At 39.7% G+C, this 19,528-nt stretch overlaps 1 protein-coding gene across 2 annotated transcripts; it reads right to left on the reverse strand.

The window, feature by feature from the left end:
• Positions 1-12,054: 12,054 nt before the first annotated feature.
• Positions 12,055-13,266, reverse strand: POM121L12 (POM121 transmembrane nucleoporin like 12). Of its 2 annotated transcripts, XM_025853183.2 has the most exons (2): positions 12,898-13,266; positions 12,055-12,519 (listed from the first exon to the last, which is right to left on the reverse strand). In XM_025853183.2, the coding sequence occupies exons 1-2, from the start codon at positions 13,158-13,160 to the stop codon at positions 12,357-12,359; spliced, it is 426 nt and encodes a 141-aa protein (XP_025708968.1). In that variant the 5' UTR covers positions 13,161-13,266; the 3' UTR covers positions 12,055-12,356. The 2 variants fall into 2 exon arrangements, with proteins under 2 accessions (XP_025708968.1, XP_073741146.1); XM_073885045.1 differs by having other exon boundaries at positions 12,055-13,266.
• Positions 13,267-19,528: the final 6,262 nt, after the last annotated feature.

Below are 19,528 nucleotides of genomic sequence, written 5' to 3' on the forward strand. Positions count from 1 at the left end.
CTCTACCTTCTTGTCAATACTTGGTACTGTCTGTCTTACCATTTATATCCATTCTATTGGGAGTGTGAAATCGTATCTCATTGTGATTTGAATTTCCATTTCCTAATGATGGATGATGTGTAATTTATTTTGCTACATGTTTTAAGATAGTTATATATATCTGAAGGCATATTAAAAAAAAAAAAAAACCTGGAGGGTATAGTAGCAGTTTTCTCTGGATAGTAAAAGCACGAGTGATTTATATTTTTAAATCTTTTTTTCTATATTTTTCTTGTTTTCTATTTTAAAATTTAAGAAATATTTTATATAATAAAAAGGGGTTGTGATAACAATCTAATATAGCTTTCTTTTTATCAGATTATAGAATTTACTGTTAAAAGCTCGTATTTTTAAAGAAGAAGTTTTAGAATCAGCTACTTCTCTTTTGACAGTTTCTATGCTCAGTTGTATCCTTTCAGGACATCCATTAATAACGGCTTTAGATTTTTTGCCAAGTCTTAATTTCTCAATTGACTTTGATTCTATACACTTCAACTATTTATGGGTCAGGCTCTATGCATGAATTCTGGCACTGATCCCAGGTATTTGATTCTTTCCCAAAGTCTATATACAAAATTATTGCCAAGATTGGTAGTGGTAATAATGATCTTTTATAGACTTCTGATTTTATATGGAGTTAAGTAAGGGTAACTTACGACCCCTTCTTTTGAACCAGTTTATAGGTGAATTGGATTCTTCTCTCTACCCAATTTACCCCAATCTTTCAGTGTATTTCTCTTACTAAAGAGTGATTTGGAAGATAGTGTAAGAATATAAAGCAACAGGAAAGTATAGTCAAAGAAAGATTGGGGGAAGTTAGAAACAGAAAACCATTCCAGTAAGAGAAGAAACATAAACCTACTTTTATTGTACTCCTTCTTACATTCAAATTCTTGTAAGACACAAACGCAAAATGAGAGGTGAAAACTTTGGTTGAATATATCAAGGAAGAATTGATAATAAAACTGGAAGAGTCAAGGGCTTTTTTCATCTTTTTATTGAGGGGGTGAATTTTAAATGTTGGATATTTTTTCTTTGTGTATTAGAGGTCTTTTGAGGCATCGGCGATGCTTTCAGCAAGAGGTGCGGTACTGGGTACCTAGGACATAAACATATGCGTTAACGTTCACATCTGACTATGGTCTAGGAGAAAATAGTGAGAACCTTAAAATTTTACACCACCAGGTCAAGAGTGGAAGTAGGGATTCACATAGAGCATTTTTCGGAAAAGTATTGTTTTGGCATAACTTCTCACGTCTTATAGCTCTTGGGCCCTGATTCTATAGACAGGCACAAGCGAGAACACTCCCACAGGGGAGTTACCGACAGAAACTAAGTTTGGTCTCAGAATGGCATTAAGCCTCTCAGCAAATGACTGTTAGAACACTCGGTCGCACTCACAAAATTGTTTGAATTTTGACTTTTTAAAGTTGAATTTTTATAGGGTCTTTATAGCTGCTGGCAAAGAAAAATCCAACCTACTTGTCCCATGTGCTTAATTATAACTCATTAGTTGCCCAACACAGAACTTCTTATCAGTTAAAAAAACAAAGGGTGTTGTGAACTCTTTAGCTCCCCCTGTGTGTGGTTATGTGTCCCTGTTTTATGCCTTTTAGATACAAATAACTAGTTCTTTCTTTTTGTATTCACTGTGTCCGTACCATATTAGTGACCAGTGGATTGATTTTGCCTTTAATCATCTACTTCTTGGCTTATATCTTAAAAGAAAAATCCATATGCCACCTCTGACTAGGGTTTGTTTTAGGAATTCAGGCAATTCTTTTTAAATCATACCAAGTATGCCCTTGCAGGCTCAGCAGGCATGAAGAGGCATTAAGATTGGTTTCTTCAAGATCCCTGCAGGCCAGGCACAGAGACATAACATAATCAAAGGTAGCATGGTAACTTCTCAGGAATAAAATGGATAGCTCAGTTCGATGGATCCGTTCCTCTTCTTCTCGTGTTCTGCCTTCAGGCGAACTGGCCTGCCCTGAACCACCCTATGTATAAGTACGGCGTGCTAACCGATTGCGCCACTGGAGCTCCATGAACCACCCTATGTGCCTAAACAAACAGATAAGTCTATCACTTTAAATTCCTCATTACTTGATGACATAATACAGCTGTCAAACAAAGATATTCTTGTAGGAATATTTATTTGTCCTTTTTCTTCTATCACAGCAACACAGAAATGACAGCTACATATGTTTGTTGATAACTATGTAAATATGAACAAATCTTAATGGCTACATGTATCTCTATATGGACATTGAATACTGGGTGTGGGCACTTATATACCATTGCCTTTCATCTTTAGAACACTCTGAATTGAATAATATTAGGCCTGTTTATGGATTGGTGACAGGAGACACAGTGAACAAAGTTCAAATCTCATTGCTTAATCATGATATATCAATGAATGGTCTCTGAGATGCATCTATACCTTTGATTGTTCTCTTGGTCTCTTTTTTTCTCACTACACACAACATGCACACAAAACAACACAACCCACGTGTCATTCTGCATTTGGATATACAGTATTACCCAAGGAGGATCTCTTCATGAATGCCTCATAAGAACGTCAAGCCCACCCACCCAAAATCGAGGTATCAGGATTCCTATTTATTCTTCCTACTTGTGGTTGAGCGAGCCCATCCAGTCAGAATCAGATCCATTTTCCCTGTAGTATGTACAGAGCACAAAACTTATGCTTTCTAAGACTGTGCATATAATTTATCATTCAAACCAAGACACTTTTGATTGAAAGGGGACACAAATTGGTCAGGCATAAGCAAGGTCAACTGAGACTCTCCCCAACAAACCCTTGTTGTATTAATTAAACTATTTCAACTCAGACTTGTTTGTAACACCAACACTGCTCACCCTCACCCCATTAGCTGTTTAAAGTTTACAAAGTCCAAAATTAGGTTTATTTTCCTCTTTTCATTCTTTTCCTTTCCACATCATTTTTTTCCCAGTTAGTGTCTACTTATCCTAAAAGTTTCATGATTTTTTCCCCTAAGTTATCTACAGCTAAAACTTTCTCATGCCTTTCATAGATTGACATAGAAATTTGTGCTTGCCTTTATAATAAAATTGGTCAAACTGCATTGAATTCTCTTTCTTCTAGCTATCTCCCCACAGATCTTTCATTTTCTTGGTGCCTTAGTTACCATCATGTCCCTAGCGCTGAGTAAAATACTTGGATCAATATGGACTTCAATAAATAGTTGAGGAACACTAAACAAATGTGGTATTGACTACAAGCAGGATGATACAATTGCCCAGGTACTTGAACTCCCTTTACAACCTAAATTTTAGTTTTCTGCCAGACTTAATACGGTCCTGTCCCAGGCTGGATTTGTGTCCCCACCACCCCCATCAATGGTAATGCATTGCTTGCTCTCTTAGTCTTCCTGATGTCCCTCACATTTAGTAGCACCCCTTATCCTGCGGGTATGCATTCACACTGAAACAAAATGAAAGATGCATTTAATATGCATGACAAAAACACACAAATGTGATTATAATTTTTGAAACCACACTTTAAAAATTGCAAACCATGAAAGTCTTTGTGTAATATCTTCCTTCTCTAAGATATTTAACTTTCTGTAGCTTTTGGAAATACTGTTTTACATAAAGAGGCATTTTTCAAAACTTCCAAAGGCATGAGAAATATGAAAATATTGACACAATTCCAGGTTGGAGGCGTCTAAGAAGAGATTATGATTTAACGCAACAAGGTACATTGGATCGGATCCTGAAAGAGAAAAGACACTGAAGGAAACACTGACGAAATACAAACAAAGTCAGTAGCTAAGTTGAAGATACTATACCAACGTTACTCTCTCGATTTTGATAAACAACCCATGGTTCCGAAAGAGATTAACATTAGGGGGTGCTGAGTTAAGGGTAAGTAGGAATTCTTCTCTAAATCTCAAATTATTTCAAAATAAAAAGTTAAAAAATGTGGGCTACGATTTTTGCTTCAAAGTTATGGACTGCCATCACAGCCAAATTACACTGGACAAGCTGCACTGGACTAATAAAGACAGAGTGGAAGCCCTCCCAGTGGTCAGAAGACAATGTGAAGGAGCACTGGCGTCCACCTACAAAGCAGAGTTAGAGTAACAAGAGATCCATCATCAAAACGAGGACACTCACTCCCTACCAGGAGAACATTTGTGAGAATATGGACCCAAAATCTCAACAAGAAGTTATCAGATCTGTGATAAGTAGAATTTGAAAGCAGACCATTTGAAGCCATTTCTTGGGTAAGATTTGCCTATATCAATGTCCCTCTGTGGGGGAATTAAGCTGCATTCTGGAGGACAATTGTGCCACCTTAAAAGGGCAGCTTTCTGCCTTTCCCTGCAGATGGTTCTCTCCTTATTCCTTTTTTGTACATTTTATAAGTTGATCATTTGATACGTCTCTGTTTTAAGGACACTTCACATTGATCCTGTGTGAATTTTGAGATGACAAAATGCAAAGAGAAATGAACTTTACTGTTGAACTCTCTGGGACTGATGATGTTAGGCTGGACCTCTGTCCACATTTACTTGTATTTATCAATTAATGGTAGTGCAGAACTGCGGTTGAGAATAAATGGATAAAGAAAGACAGAAACTCAAGGAAAGCAGGGCAATATTCTTTTTTTCTAAGATTTTTATTTTTTTAAAGATTTTACTTATTTATTTGACACAGAGAGAGAGACTGCGAGAGAGGGAATATAAGCAGGGGGAGTGGGAGAGGGAGAAGCAGGCTTCCTGCCGAGCAGGGAGCCTGATGTGGGGCTCGATCCCAGGACCCTGGTATCATGACCTGAGCCGAAGGCAGACGCTTAACGACTGAGCCACCCAGGCGCCCTGCAGGCAATATTCTATAAAAAGTTTGAGTTAAATTATTTTTTTTCTAAAGATTTTATTTATTTATTTGAGAGAGAGAGAGAATGAGAGATAGCACGAGAGGGAAGAGAGTCAGAGGGAGAAGCAGACTCCCTGCTGAGCAGGAAATCCAATGCGGGACTCGATCCTAGGACTCCAGGATCATGACCTGAGCCGAAGGCAGTCGCTTAACCAACTGAGCCACCCAGGCGCCCAGTTTGAGTTAAATTAAATCGCACCTTCAAAAAAGTATATTCCAAACATTTTATTGTATTACTTTAAATATCCCTCTTTTGAAAGTTTAATAAAACAATATTTGAGTATAGCATAAGATGGTAAGCCTGTGATGTGAGCTATTATCATAATTATTATTTTCCAAAATCAGGCAATGTTGAGAGTTATAATTGCTTAAGTGATTTTATTACTTTTGCTATTCAATATAATAATTTCACAATCTCTTAGAAAAATGTCATATATTTCACTAAAAACATCATATTTTAAGTACATGTGAAAGAAGTCATTCTTGATAGAACTATTTTTACATTTTTCTAAAATATAATAATGCTAATTTTTTAGAACATTTGTTTTTCTAGAGAATGATAAAGCTGGGATTTAAAAATTCTGCCAAAAAGAAAAGAAAAAAGAAAAAAAAAGAAAGATGGGCACCTTTTTTGAAAGAAAAAAAAAATACCACCACAGAAATGTGCCCATTTAGGACATAAGTAATATTGAGGTTTGCTCTAGGTCACCAGTGGAATGATTGAGTATGCTAATAAAAATATGCAAGATGCCATCATCTTATCATTTGAGGTAGAAAAACTAAAAAGAAAAATTACAAACCAATTCTGAATTAACACCATAATCAAAAATTAAGATGAGAATTTTTTTTGCTGTTTGTTGATTTCAAAGTAATTATCTCTAAAACATTAAATATTTGAGGAATATTTGGTCCTAGCAGACATGTGAAATCCAAAGAAAATTCAAAATAAATTTTTAGATTTAGGTGTTAAGTTTTTTTCATTTTTTTATTGTTATGTTAATCACCATACATTACATCATTAGTTTTTGACGTAGTGTTCCATGATTCATTGTTTGTGCATAATACCCAGTGCTCCACGCAGAACGTGCCCTCCTTAATACCCATCACCAGGCTCACCCATCCCCCCCACCCCCTCCCCTCTAGAACCCTCAGTTTGTTTTTCAGGGTCCATCGTCTCTCATGGTTCGTCTCCCCTTCTGACTTACTCCCCTTCATAGGTGTTAAATTTTCTTTATGAAATATTGTTATTCATTCTTTGTCTAGAACTATAAATAATCACGGGAGCCTTATTTTGACTATACTGATTTTTTTATTTTAATTTTTTTCCTGATGGTAGCATACCTTATTCGTCTATAAATACTCTTCTTTAATGAGCTAATTTAATTCTGTGGCTTGGACTATCCATTTGCCCCCCGACGAGCTGAAATTTGTTATCAATCTAACGTGTTAATGGACTTCCTGTCTATATTTATATCTAGAATGTGTGTATGTATATGTTTATAATACATATTGCTATATAATAGGCATGTACATACCTGTATTAAGAACACACTGTAGGGGCACCTGGGTGGCTCAGAAGCGTCTGCCTTCGGCTCAGGTCATGATCCCAGGGTGCTAGGATCCAGCCCCGCATCGGGCTCCCGGCTCAGCGAGGAGCCTGCTTCTCACTCTGCCTCTCTCCCTGATCATGCTTTCTCTCTCTTTATCTCTGTGTCTCAAATGAATAAATAAAATCTTAAAAAAAAGAAAAAACACACTGTATTTGTGTATACATGTGTTTCAAAAGCATGATATCTATTTGTTTGCACAGATGTATATGCATATAAATATCAGAGTTTATTTATACATGTATATATAAAAATATAGGTATGCGACTAGCCCTCAATTCTCCCTTGAGTTGTCCAAAACTATTCCTCTAAATTAGGTATGAGCAAGTTGTCTGCAAAACACTGGGGGAAATCTACAAGTCATGTGCACAATGACAAGTCATTGTCACTCACACTGTTTCCAAATACCTACAATCTGGCTTCACCCTAAAGAAACCAGAATAGAAAATACCGATGTTGTAATGTGGGTATGGTTGATGCAGAACTCCTATCAGCAGATTCTTTTGCAAAGAAAAACCTGGAGTTCTCATTAAAAAATTGACAAATATATAGGCATATACATTAGAAGTTTAAACTATAGGGGTGCCTGGTTGGCTCAGTCGGTTAATCAGTCGTGTGCTTTCTCTTAAGATCATGATCCCAGTGTCCTGAGATTGAGCCCCGCATCAGGCTCCCTGCTCAGCAGGGGAGTCTCCTTCTCCCTCTCCCTCTGCCCCTCCTCCTGTGCTCTCTCTCTCTCGCTCATTTTTCCAAAAAAATAAAATCTTTAAAAAGAAAAGTTTAAACAATGTTACTTTTGTGATTCCTCTAAGTACCTTTCAGTCTAACTGACCAAAACATTTGGAGCGATAACAGAATTGTGTATGTTTATGTATATATACAATTTTACATTTATATATGCACACACAAGCATTCACACACAGACACATAGACACACACATATGCATATGTACACATACTTACCTGTGTATATTATATATAATGTACATGTATACATACACAAACCCAAGCTGCATTGTTTTGAGTAATACTTTATGAAATTTTATTTTTTTAAGATTTTATTTATTTATTTGAGAGAGCGAGAATGAGAGAGAGAGAGAGAGCACATGAGAGGGGGGAGGGTCAGAGGGAGAAGCAGACTCCCTGCGGAGCAGGGAGCCCGATGCGGGGCTCGATCCAGGGACTCCAGGATCATGACCTAAGCCGAAGGCAGTCGCTTAACCCACTGAGCCACCCCGGCACCCTACTTTATGAAATTTTAAATAGTCTACAGTAAAATAATACTGTACCTCTTCTCATTTGAAAGGAAGCCCCTTAATCTTTGACAGCATAGCAGACAGGGACTGGGGGAGTGGAGTTTGGGAGTAAAAGAATTAGATGTTTTGCTCAAGACAAGTTTCCTGGCTTCAGCGTTTCCTTCTGTTCATTTCATTGGCCTTTTTCTTTGCCTGGACCATCATAAGGTAGCATGTGGACTTGGGAAAAACCAGAGGACCTGGGAATTAATAGTGGGGAGAAAATAAGTCCTTGGGGTTCACGTGTAGGTTATTAAATCAAGTTCTTTCAAATTGCAACCTTCCTATTGCCTTTGACCATTTATGTTCCATGTTATACATTTTTGTGCCTAAGTTATAAAAGTGCCTATTCTTACTGTTTTTCTTCTTTTCTCCTTTTTTTTCTTTTTAAAATTTTATTTATTTGACAGAAATTGAGAGAAAGAGAGAGAGCACAAGCAGGGGGAGCGGCAGGCAGAGGGAGAGAAGCAGGCTCTCCGCTGAGCAAGGAGCCGGATGCGGGACTCGATCCGAAGACCTGGGATCATGACCTGAGCCGAAGGCAGACGCTTGACCAACTGAGCCACTCATGTGGTCCTTTTGCTTATTTGTTTTGTGACTAGATCTCAAAGTATGCTATTACCTATTTCATGGCTCATATCTTTACAGCGTATTTCATCATTTATTAAAATTAAATGCAATGCCAAAATAAAAGAATAATTACCAAGTTACACACAATGAGAATTTATACACTATCCGTCTCATTAATTTACTAAATTAACATGAGATTATTTCTCCCACAGTCTTGCCAAGGCTGGATACCTTTTTTTTTGGCAATGATGGGTATAAATACCATGCATGGATAAGTATATGTATAAATAGAGATATAGATTATATAAATTTCTCTGAATAATTAGGACACATTGAATATTATATATATATTTATTAACAATTTGATTTCTTTCTTACATGAGCTGTCTATTCACAATTTATTAATTCTTTTCTTCTTTCTTTCTTTCTTTCTTTCTTTTTTCTTTCTTTCCTTCTTTCCTCCTTCCCTTCCTCCCTACCTTTCTCTCTTTCTTTATTTCCACTGATATTTAGTGCTTCCTTGTATTTGTGGAATAGCAATTTGTGATCTGCTATGTGGGTTACCAATGTAGCAACCAACCCTGTCACTTGCCTTTGAAATATTTTTCTATTACAGGTTAGGTTTTTAAAATAGTAGCTATTACAAACTTTTCTTTTATGGTTTTGGGTTTTTAGCTTCCTTAAGAATGCCAAAGGAGGAGATTGGTGGAGGGCTTTTAACATTATGTGTAGAGCTTAAATTCTCAAAATTTATTATGGGTGTAATTAAACTTTAATTCATTTACTCTTGGGAAAAAAAATATTTCCTTCGAATTTTCAACTACTTTGTAGTTTTGATGTTTACATTCGTGTTTTGCATAAGAGAGAGAGCTATGTTCTATTTCCCAATTGGAAAGCTGATAATTGCAATTCACTGTTTCTAGTAGTTCACTATTTTCACACAGATTTTAAATGTCAGCATTATCATATATTAAATGTTTACACATCTGCTTTAGCAAATTCTGCTTTGCCCCAGGGACTCATTTGTCTCTCCATGTCCCATACTGCTGGGCCTCCCATGATGTGAGGGCAGAGGCCAGGGCTAAGTGTATGTGCCAACTTGACTGGGTGATAGGGCCCCCAGATATTGGGTTAAAATCTCTTTCTGTGTGTGTCTGTGAGGATGTTTCTGGATGCACATAACATTTGAAATGATAGACTGCATAAAGCAGATGGCCTTCATCAATGTGAAGGGGCCTCAATCAGTCCTCGGAACACTGGGATAGAACAAAGTCTGAGTAAGAAAGATTTCTCTGTCTGTCTGTCTGTGTCTCCCCCCCTCCACCCCCCCGCCCAGGGACATTCATCTTCTGACTTCAGACTTGGACTGGAACTTAACACTCAGCTCTCCTGGCTCTGCAGCTTGCCAACTGTAGATCTTGGGACTTCTCAGGCCCCATAATCATATGAGCCAATTCTTCTTATTTTTTTTTTAAGATTTATTTATTTATTTTAGAGACAGAGACAGAGAGAGCACGAGTGGGAGGGGCAGAGTGAGAGGGAGAGAGAATCTCAAGCAGACTCCGAGCTGACTGTAGAGTCCTATGGGGGGTTCAAATCTCAGGATCCTGAGATCATGACCTGAGCGGAAACCGAGAGTCAGATGCTTAAGATACTGTACCACCCAGGTGCCCCAAGCCAACTCTTTATAATTAGTCAACCTGCCTCTCTCTCTCTCTCTCTCTCTCTCTCTCGTCTGTCTCCACAGGTGAGTGCAAATGCACACACACACACACACACACACTCTCACACTGTTTCTGATTCTTAGAAGAACCCTGTCTAATACACACCTTAACTCCTTTGCTTCCTCCCTCTTGATTAAATTCTTTTGAACTGTATTAGTTAATAGAATATTGGTTAAAATATAATGCTTAAAACCAATTGTAGACTCAATCCTCATTTGTATCTTAGTTCAGGTAAAATGAAATCTAAAGATTAATGAATCACTTTTTCTGGTTTCCCATTTTGTTTGAAGAACCCAACCCTGAAACTCTGATACACTTGATATTTCTCTCATAATTCTACTACATTCTCCAAGTCTTTCCCTTTTCCCCCTTGGAGAATTCTGTTTCGCATGCTCAGCGGTTTTGTCAAACCTCAGATATTTCCCTCCTGCCCTCTCTCACACAGACTTGCTTTGTACTTCCCTGGTAGAGTTGAAGACAGAGAACTGATGGTCCCCTGGGGTACCAGGCCCCCCTGCCTGGCCCATTCCACACCACAGCCCTTGCCCCCAGCCGCTGCCGCGATCGAAGATCAAGTGTCTGAGAGCCACCCCACCTTCCACAAGCACTTAGCCGTCCATCCCTCCTGATCCTCCCAAAGATCCCTTTACAGCTGAACATATTCCTTATGCTTTCCTAAAATAAAATTTCAGAACAAAGTAAAACTACCTCCCACCTTCTCACTTGCCTGCTCTACTTTATGACAGAATATCTACCACATGGCTTCCCCAGACCCTGCCTCCACATCCACTCCTTCTAATGTCTTCCAAATTAATTCAGGCTTTACCTCCAACACTCTAAAAGGATTCCTCTTTTCGAAGTCAGTGATGGAATATCTCAACTTTTCAGTGGCAGCCAACGTGGGTGATAAATTCCACCTTCTAAAGCTCTCCCCTCAATGTCCCTGCTGCTTCTGACTTATCTCCCACCTCCGTACTCTGGGGCTGTGTTTTCCCAGGCTTCTCTTTCCCTTTCCTTTCTTTTGCCCTTTAAACATCAGAGCATGATAGGGTTCATCCTTTGCCTTCTTCTCTGGGTTTTCTGCTTGGCGAATCCACATAGCCCTGGCTTTAAGCATCATGTGTATCAGTGGGCTTATGTGTTCATGACTTCTACATTTATTTCTCTGATTTCAAACTCTCCACTGAGTCTCATGTTTTCAACCGCGCAGGTGACAATTTCACTGGGATAACGAATGCATTGAGGAAACATGACTAACTTATAACCTTTGATATCTCCAATTATGTTCCCTATTGATGTTTCCCATCTCAATAAATGTCACTGTCACCATGCAATTTTTGGAACCAATAAGCTAAGACTCCTGGATTCTTCTACTTTCCTAATGCTATCATCTATTGCATTAGGAAGCCCCAAAACATCTACCTTCAAGATACACCCCAAATTCACGTGCACCTTTAACCTACATCGCTTCTCCTTCAGACCAATCTGCCCTCCTCTGGCGCTTGAAACACAACATTGGGCTCCTATTGTTTCTATTTCAGTTGCTGATTTTGGATAATACACTCTTCACACATTTTAAAACACATCAACCTGATTAGTCTTTCCTCTGCTTAAAACCTATGGTTCTTAGAATAAAACTCAAATTCTTCCATGGCCCCAGTGCTTTATATTATGTCATCATTGTCTGCGTCACTAACCTCATGTTATGTTCTCTCTCATCACTCTAGCTTTACTGGGCTTCTCTTTGGGCCTCAAATAAATAAAAGTGATTACCATTGCAGGGTCTTTGCCCTTGCTCTTGATAGTCTGGAAACATTTTCCTTTTACTTTTATATAAAAAGGCCTTTATAAAATATTAATATCATTTTTAATGAGATCAAATATTTATACAAACTGGGCAAATAGGGAAGGTGGGGAAAGAAGAATGCCTTCCAGTAAAGAAGGGGAAAAGGCAGGAAGGAGTGGGCAAGCAGGAGGAGGCAAGGGGTTTAACATCAACAATCTTCAGTGTGGGCTCTCCAGAGTAAGGACAGGCAGGTCTGGGGTATGCAGTAGTACTGTGTCAGGTAGAGTATGGGGTGAGCAAGATGAGAATAAATATAAAGGTTTGAGTTTCAGGAGGCAGGTAACAGGGCCCTGACTCTTGGGAGCCAAAGGGGCCAGCAGGCTGGGGAGAGACCCTCCTGGTGCGGTTCCTATGCCCTGTAGGAAGGTGGGAGGCCCCTGGAGTGCTGCATCTTCTCCAAGCTCTGCAGCTGAGGATCTGGGCCCTGGGCTGACACCGCCCCTGCAGTGGGGTGGGTAGCAGACAGTGAAGGCTGGGCATCAGGCTCGAGGTCAGCGTCCTCCCTGCAGACACTGTAGCTCCAGGAGTGAAAGCTTTTGATTAGAGGCCCTGGTCTGGGCACAAAGGAAGGGACCACACCATTTCTGATCAGGGGCTTAAAGGCAGATGGCCTGGGCTCTGGGTTCTGCCTTCTGCTTGTGCTCTCTGGGATCTCAAACCACAGGGGCCCGTCAAACTTCCTGTTCCCCTTCTGGCACTGGCTGAGAGCCCTCAGCACGGTCTCCTTGGCACAAGGGTCTGGGCGCTCCTCCACTAGTGGATGCCCTGCAGAGCAGGCGCCATGCCCCTGTGCCTGGGACACCCACGGGTTCCCTCTGCTCTCAGGGGGTGCGATCCTGACCGTCACAGGGCTCCAGATCCGTCTCGGGTGGCGGGCACTCCAAACCCACCGCTTCATGTAACTCTCCCAGGCGCCAGAGAGATCCGGCCCCAGGACTGTCTCAGCAGGTGGCTTGGCGGGAAAGCGCCTCCATGCCTCAGTGACCACCCTCCGCTGCCTGGCGGGGTCCCAGTTGGGCGGCATCTGCGGGAGGGGTCCCGAGCGGATGCGGTGCCCACCGTCCTCGGCCTGGGCAGGCCTGGGCCGCGGGTTCCCGCGCCTTTGGGCGAGGGGTGGCGGCTCGGCCTTGGGTGTGCTCAGGTAGTTGCCCATGGGAGCGGGCGTCAGGGAGGGGGTTTTCTAGTGGGGATTTGGCTTCCAGAAGTTCCCAATGTCGCCGGACGCAGCTACAGCCAAAGCGCCCAGGGCTCGGATGACCGTTGGCATCTGGGTGCACGGAAAGTGCGTGGGCCTGGGTCCTGGAACCCTCCACAACCCCTGGGCGCGTGAGGCTGGCAGAGGGGACTCGGGAGAAGTCTGCAAGCGCAGCTGCAGCCTGACTGTGCACGGTTATCTGGAGGTGATAGCCTCCAGTCTCTGTTCTTCCCGCTGCTGATAGCAAGAGTTTGGCTGTGGAGAGAGGGCTAGGACCTCACCATCTCCACTCCCCAATCCCCAACATCTTTACTGCAATATCATTCACATACCATACAGTTCACCCAAAGAATACAGTTCTATGGCTTTCAGCATGTTCGCAGATAGGTACACCCATCACCACAGTCAACTTGAGAACATCCATGCTTCAAAGAGAAAGCCTGGATGCTATGACTATCACCCTCCCATCCACCTCCCCTTCCCCCAGCCCTAAACAACCACTAACTCATTTTCTCTCCAGATATAGATTTCTCTATTGTGGGCTTTCATATAAAAGGGATTATGTAATATGTAGTCTTTTGCAACTGGCTTCTTTTGCTTAGCATACTGTGTTTTCAACATCCATCCATGCAGTAGCAGGTCACAACTTTTCACTCTTTTTATGATCCAGCAATATTCCATTGCACAGATAGACCACATGTTGTTTATCCTTTGCCAGTTAATGGACATTAGGGTTGTTTCTACTCTTCTGATATTATGAATAATGTTATGAACATTCATGTATAAAAGTTTATGTGGACAAATGTTTTCATTTCTCTTGGATGTATAGCTAGGGTAGAATTGCTAGGCCATACCTTAACTGTTTAAGTTTTTTTTTTTTTAAGATTTATTTATTTGAGAGACAGCACATACTAGCGGGGGTGGAGGGGCACAGGGAGAGGGAGAGAGAATCCTCAAGCAGACTCCATGCTGAGCAGGGAGCCCTACTTGGGGCTAGATCTCATGACCCTGAGATCATGACCTCAGCCAAAATCAAAAGTCCCAGGCTTAACCTACTGAGCCACTCAGGTGCTCCTTAACTGTTTAACTCTTTGAGAAATTACCAAACTATTTTCCCCAGTGTCTGTACAAGTCTACATCTCCACCAGCAGAGTTGTCTCCATTTTGGGACTTGACTTTAGAGGGAGAAGGTATACTAATTCTTGCAGTTCATAAAAATTACAGATCGGGTATTGACAGATGGCCATTCTCTTTCATTATCGTAAAAACCAAACATAATTCACTTGAATGCTCTTTTAAGGAAAACTAAATAACAAGTTTTTGTTTTCGTAAATGTGATGTATGTTTTATTCTTCTAGAATGGTTGTTAATGTTACTTTCTGCAATTTGCCTCTTAAGGAAATGGTGACAGATCATGATTTATGTTTTAGCCCCAACAACATTGGTTTTATACATTGTCCTATAATTTAGGCTTCGTACATTCATATATATATTTTATTCTTTTTGAATGTTAATGTGATTTCTCTTTTTTTCCATTTTTACTGGTAATCCATGTTTACACATTAGCAGCTCATGTTTAACTAACAGTTAAAAAACATCTGACTATAAAAACAATGTCTGAAGATTACTACATACTAAATTATATATATATATATATATATATATATAGATATATATATATATATATAGTGATGGAGTTTGGAGGTCTGTTGAAGGTGGTATAAAGCAAACTATTTTCCAGAATGTTTTCCTCAAAAGCACTTGCACAAAGTGCCTGCTGAGCTAGCCAGTAAAGGTACAGAAAGTAGAGTCTGGCAAAGTAAGTACCAAACTGAAGAGCAAGCAGCAGGTGCATTCTGGATCTGAGAGGCAAACAGGTGAATGTTGAGGACATTAAAAGGAGCTTACTGAAGGCTTCATAATGCTTCTGCAGTTCGGAAAGAAGTCACTTGTTGGAGAGGTAGGCGTGCCATCAGCCAAGGGGTACTGGAGGATGAGATCCATAACACTTCCCAATCACTAATTCATTTTCATTTCTTCCACATTCCTAATTTATTAATGATCCCACAGAATATGATTTTGAAAACAAGAACTTCCTATGCTATAATTTTCTTCTTTTTTTTAAGATTTTATTTATTTATTTGAGCGAGAGAGAATGAGAGATAGAGAGCATGAGAGGGAAGAGGGTCAGAGGGAGAAACAGACTCCCCGCTGAGCAGGGAGCCCGATGTGGGACTCGATCCCGGGACTCCAGGATCATGACCTGAGCCGAAGGCAGTCGCTTAACCAACTGAGCCAGCCAGGCACCCTATAATTTTCTTCTTAATAAGACATTTCTTGAGAATGATAGCAATGACTTTTATATCTAAGAAGCCTCTTAAGACAATGATATCATTATCATCAGAATGGATCATTAATGCAATTGAATACCAATTTCTTAAAGTGTATTTCAATCCCTAGAATTGACAGAGTTTCTTCCCACATCCTATTTGCAGTGCAATCCAATGTGTGTCATTTTGGTTTGTGGTTAAACACTCTTCCAAAAACCACAGTCTCCCTGCTGGTGAGGTACAGCCAGCCAGAACTGAATCACCTCTAAATGCATCTTCACCAGTAAATCAACATGTTTCTTGATTAAAAGTTATTTGCATAGACATTGAATATGTCTGCTTCCTTTCCTTCTCACCCACAAGGAGATAGCAGATTTCTTTTGGTTAGTTGACGTTAGTAATTAACGTAAATCAGTGATTTCCAATTAGAGGCAGCTTCTTTGCCTTCTAACCCCTGTCCCAGGGACATTAGAGAAAGTAGGTTGGGGATAAGGGGCAAAGGCCAGGGATGTTGCTAAACATCCTCTGGTGCACAAGACAGGCCCCACAGCAGAGAATGATCTGGCCACAGATGTTGGCCCTGGAGGGACCGAGAAACCCTCAGTAGTTCCCTCATCTTCCCTTAATGTTATGAAGTTATGTCACTATGGTAAGTTTCTCAAAACTATGGAAATTAACTTCAGTTCGATGCTGTGAAACCCCATTCTCCATTTGAATTTTACCAATTGTTCCTTTTCTTTTTCAGGAACTAGTCCTTTAGAGTCTGTTCTAATCTATGAGAGTTTATCCATCTTTCCTCATTTTCCATGACCTTGAACACTTCAGAAGAATACTGACCAGGTATTTTTTAGAAATGCTCAATTTTTTTTAGCAACTTAATCCTTTTATATTTACCTTTAATTAAATTGTATATTCAGGAGCTTGAAGCTCTAAACCATTCTAGAATTCTTATTGAAAACATTGCATACACACACACACACACACACACACACTTCGTCCCACTTTTTTTTCTCACAGAAATGTGGTTTCATAGGTCTCCATTTCTTTTTTTCGTTTTTTTTTTTTCCCCTGAGTGCTGCTACAAATATGGCAGTTTTTGTTGCTGTGCCTGTGAACCTGAGCTTGGTGATCTTTACATTTATTTCATGCTGGTAGAGCTGACCACTTTGTTATACTCAGTACCTTGGGGCCAAATTTGGATCACAGATTTCATTTCTTTGGTTTTATTGTTTGCTTGCACACTATCAAGTAATCTTTTTTTTTAAATAACTTCATTGAGATATAACTTATATACCATGCAATTCACTCATGCACAATTCACTGGCTCTTAGTACATTCATAAATATGGGAGTTTTAATATTTCACAGATATGGGAATTTAATTTTTATTTTAAGTTTTAATTAAATGTTTTTTTTTTAAGATTTATTCATTCATTTTAAAGGGGGGAGGGCAGAGGAAGAGGGAGAGGGAGAATTCTCAAGAAAAGTCCCACTGAGCAAGGAGCCCGACCCAGGGTTCAGTCTCAAGACACTGAGATCATGACCTGAGCCGAAATCAGGAGTTGGCCACTCAACTGACTGAGCCGCCCAGGCACCCCAAATTTTAATATTTTCATTACCTCAAAGCAAACACTTACCCTTTACCTATCACCCCTTACCCTCCCACCTCTCAGCTCTAAGCAACCGCAAATCTACTTTCTCTATATATAGAGTCCCATATTGTGTGATTACAGATAAATGGAATGGTATAACATGTGGTCTTTTGTGACTAACTTCTTTCCCTTAGCATAATATATTCAAGGTTATCTGTGCTGTAGCATGTATCAGCACTTTATTCTTTCTTATGACCCAACACTATTCCATTGTGTGGATAGACCACATTATGTTTATCTTTTTGCTAGTTGGTGGACATTTAGGTTGTTTCCACCTTTATTCTATTAAGAATAATGTGCTCTGAACATTTATATATAAAATTCTGTATAGGGAAATGATTTCATTTATCCTTGGTGTATATCTAGGAATCGACTTTTCTCAGTCATTTGAAAATTGTATATTTAATCATTTGAGAAACTGCCACATACTTTTGTGAAATGGCTGCACTACTTTATAGCCCTATCAGCAGCATCTGAGGGTCCCAATGCCTCCCTGTCTTCTCCAGCACTGATTATTATCTCACTTTTCCATTCCAGCCATTGTGGTTTGTGTGAAGTGGTATACCATTAGTTTAGTTCATGTGTCTTTTAGAAAATATTTTTAACATCTACATTCTGATTAGTTACAGTATTATAATGATTTTATGGCTTGTGGTTCTCAAACATGAGTGTGCAGCATCAGAATCACCAGGACATGCTAAACAGAGATTGTTGATCTCACCCCCAATAATTCTGTACAGGTTCCAACAATTTACATTTGTTAGAAATCTTCCCAGTTGATGCAATGACACCTGCCCTGGGACCACACTTTGAAATTACTGCTATAGGCTTAATTGTGAGTGTGTATGGTTTTAGGATCTAATGTTTATTGCAGTTATACCAATTTAAGTTAGATATTGAAGGCAAAGGAGACTATCATCTGATATCTAAATTATGCCGAGTATCATTTTCCTCACTTGGGAAGAATGTGTATTTTTTAAGGAGCACTTCTGAAAATGTAATGGTCATTAAGATCATCTGGAGTTGTTAAAATGTAGATTTTGATTCAGTAGATCTGAGGTGAGGCTTATAAATCTGCATTTCTAACAGGTCACAAAGACTGGCAATCTCAGTCAGACCCTGAGAGTTTGTTTGAAGGTAGGGCCTCAGGTACTAACCAGATCAATTACCTCAGCATTTGAACATGTGTATTTTAAAATTTGGGATGCTTGGGTCTAGATCCAAAGTTTTCAACCCCAGTTGCATATTAGAATGACTTGCAAAACTCCTTGTCCTGCTATTTTGTTTAAAATGGTCTGGAGAAGGCCTGTGAATAGGTAATGTAAGTTTTAAAAGTCCTCCCAGTGAATCCACTTGTCAGCTATGGTCCAAAGTGACTGGGCTGGCTGGTTTTGGGCTGGGAAACATGGCCTGCTGTGGACTCTGACATCCCCCTTGTTGGTCAGCATTGATTTAATTGACATGCCTGATGGTGCAACTTCTTCCTTCCATCTTGCTCCATGTTCACTTGCCCAAGGTTTTTCTTCTATTAGGAAATTACATTCATTTATGTACAGGTCTAACCTTTGATGAAGAAAGTTACATGTCTGCTCCCTTAATATAGATGACTGAATCTCAGAATGTAAGATAGTTCATGCCTTAAGTTCATATTACCAGACAATAAAGCCAGCACTGAGCATAGTAGGTGGTACAATTATTGGCACTTAATAAATGCTCATTGAAAGATTATATTGTACACTAGTAAAGGTTGAGCCTTTACCTTCCATTCATGTATTTGGTTTCTAAAAAAAGTAATTCCTTTTAAGATTTACACATCCAGAAATTTTCAGAACATAATCCCATGGCATTGCATTCTTTTTAGAAGAATGATCTCCTATTATGTATCCAATAGTCTGTTAAATGTATATAGAACAAAATGTGTGCCTTCTAATGTCCTGTTCAGATATAATTCTATAATCAAAACTTTCATGCCATAAAATGAAAATAGGGGTGGCATTTTATGCTGAACTATTTTTTCCTGAAAATGAAAGTTTTAAGGGCAAAAATTATGTCCCATATCTAAGCTGCCGTGGATGCTCAGCACTTGTAAAACGAGAAATCCACCCCAAGATCCTGTGGTTAAAATTTTGATCAACTCACCAAAAATGAGCACAGATGACAGAGTGGTTAGCAGTGACAGGGTCTGCCCAGGAAGGCAGGATTGGCACGGTTAGCTGCGTGAACTGCAGCTGGTTTTATTCTCGTAACTCTCCCAGATCCACAATTCAAAGTCTCACAGCTTGCATAAGATTCGTCAGACAGAAAACAGTAATTACAAAGACATAATGAAGGGGTGATTTCTAGAG

Source organism: Callorhinus ursinus, unplaced genomic scaffold (genome assembly GCF_003265705.2).
Source record: "Callorhinus ursinus isolate GAN/ISIS: 27379988/994484 unplaced genomic scaffold, GSC_fseal_2.0 scaffold60, whole genome shotgun sequence".
Classification (NCBI taxonomy): Eukaryota; Metazoa; Chordata; class Mammalia; order Carnivora; family Otariidae; genus Callorhinus; species Callorhinus ursinus.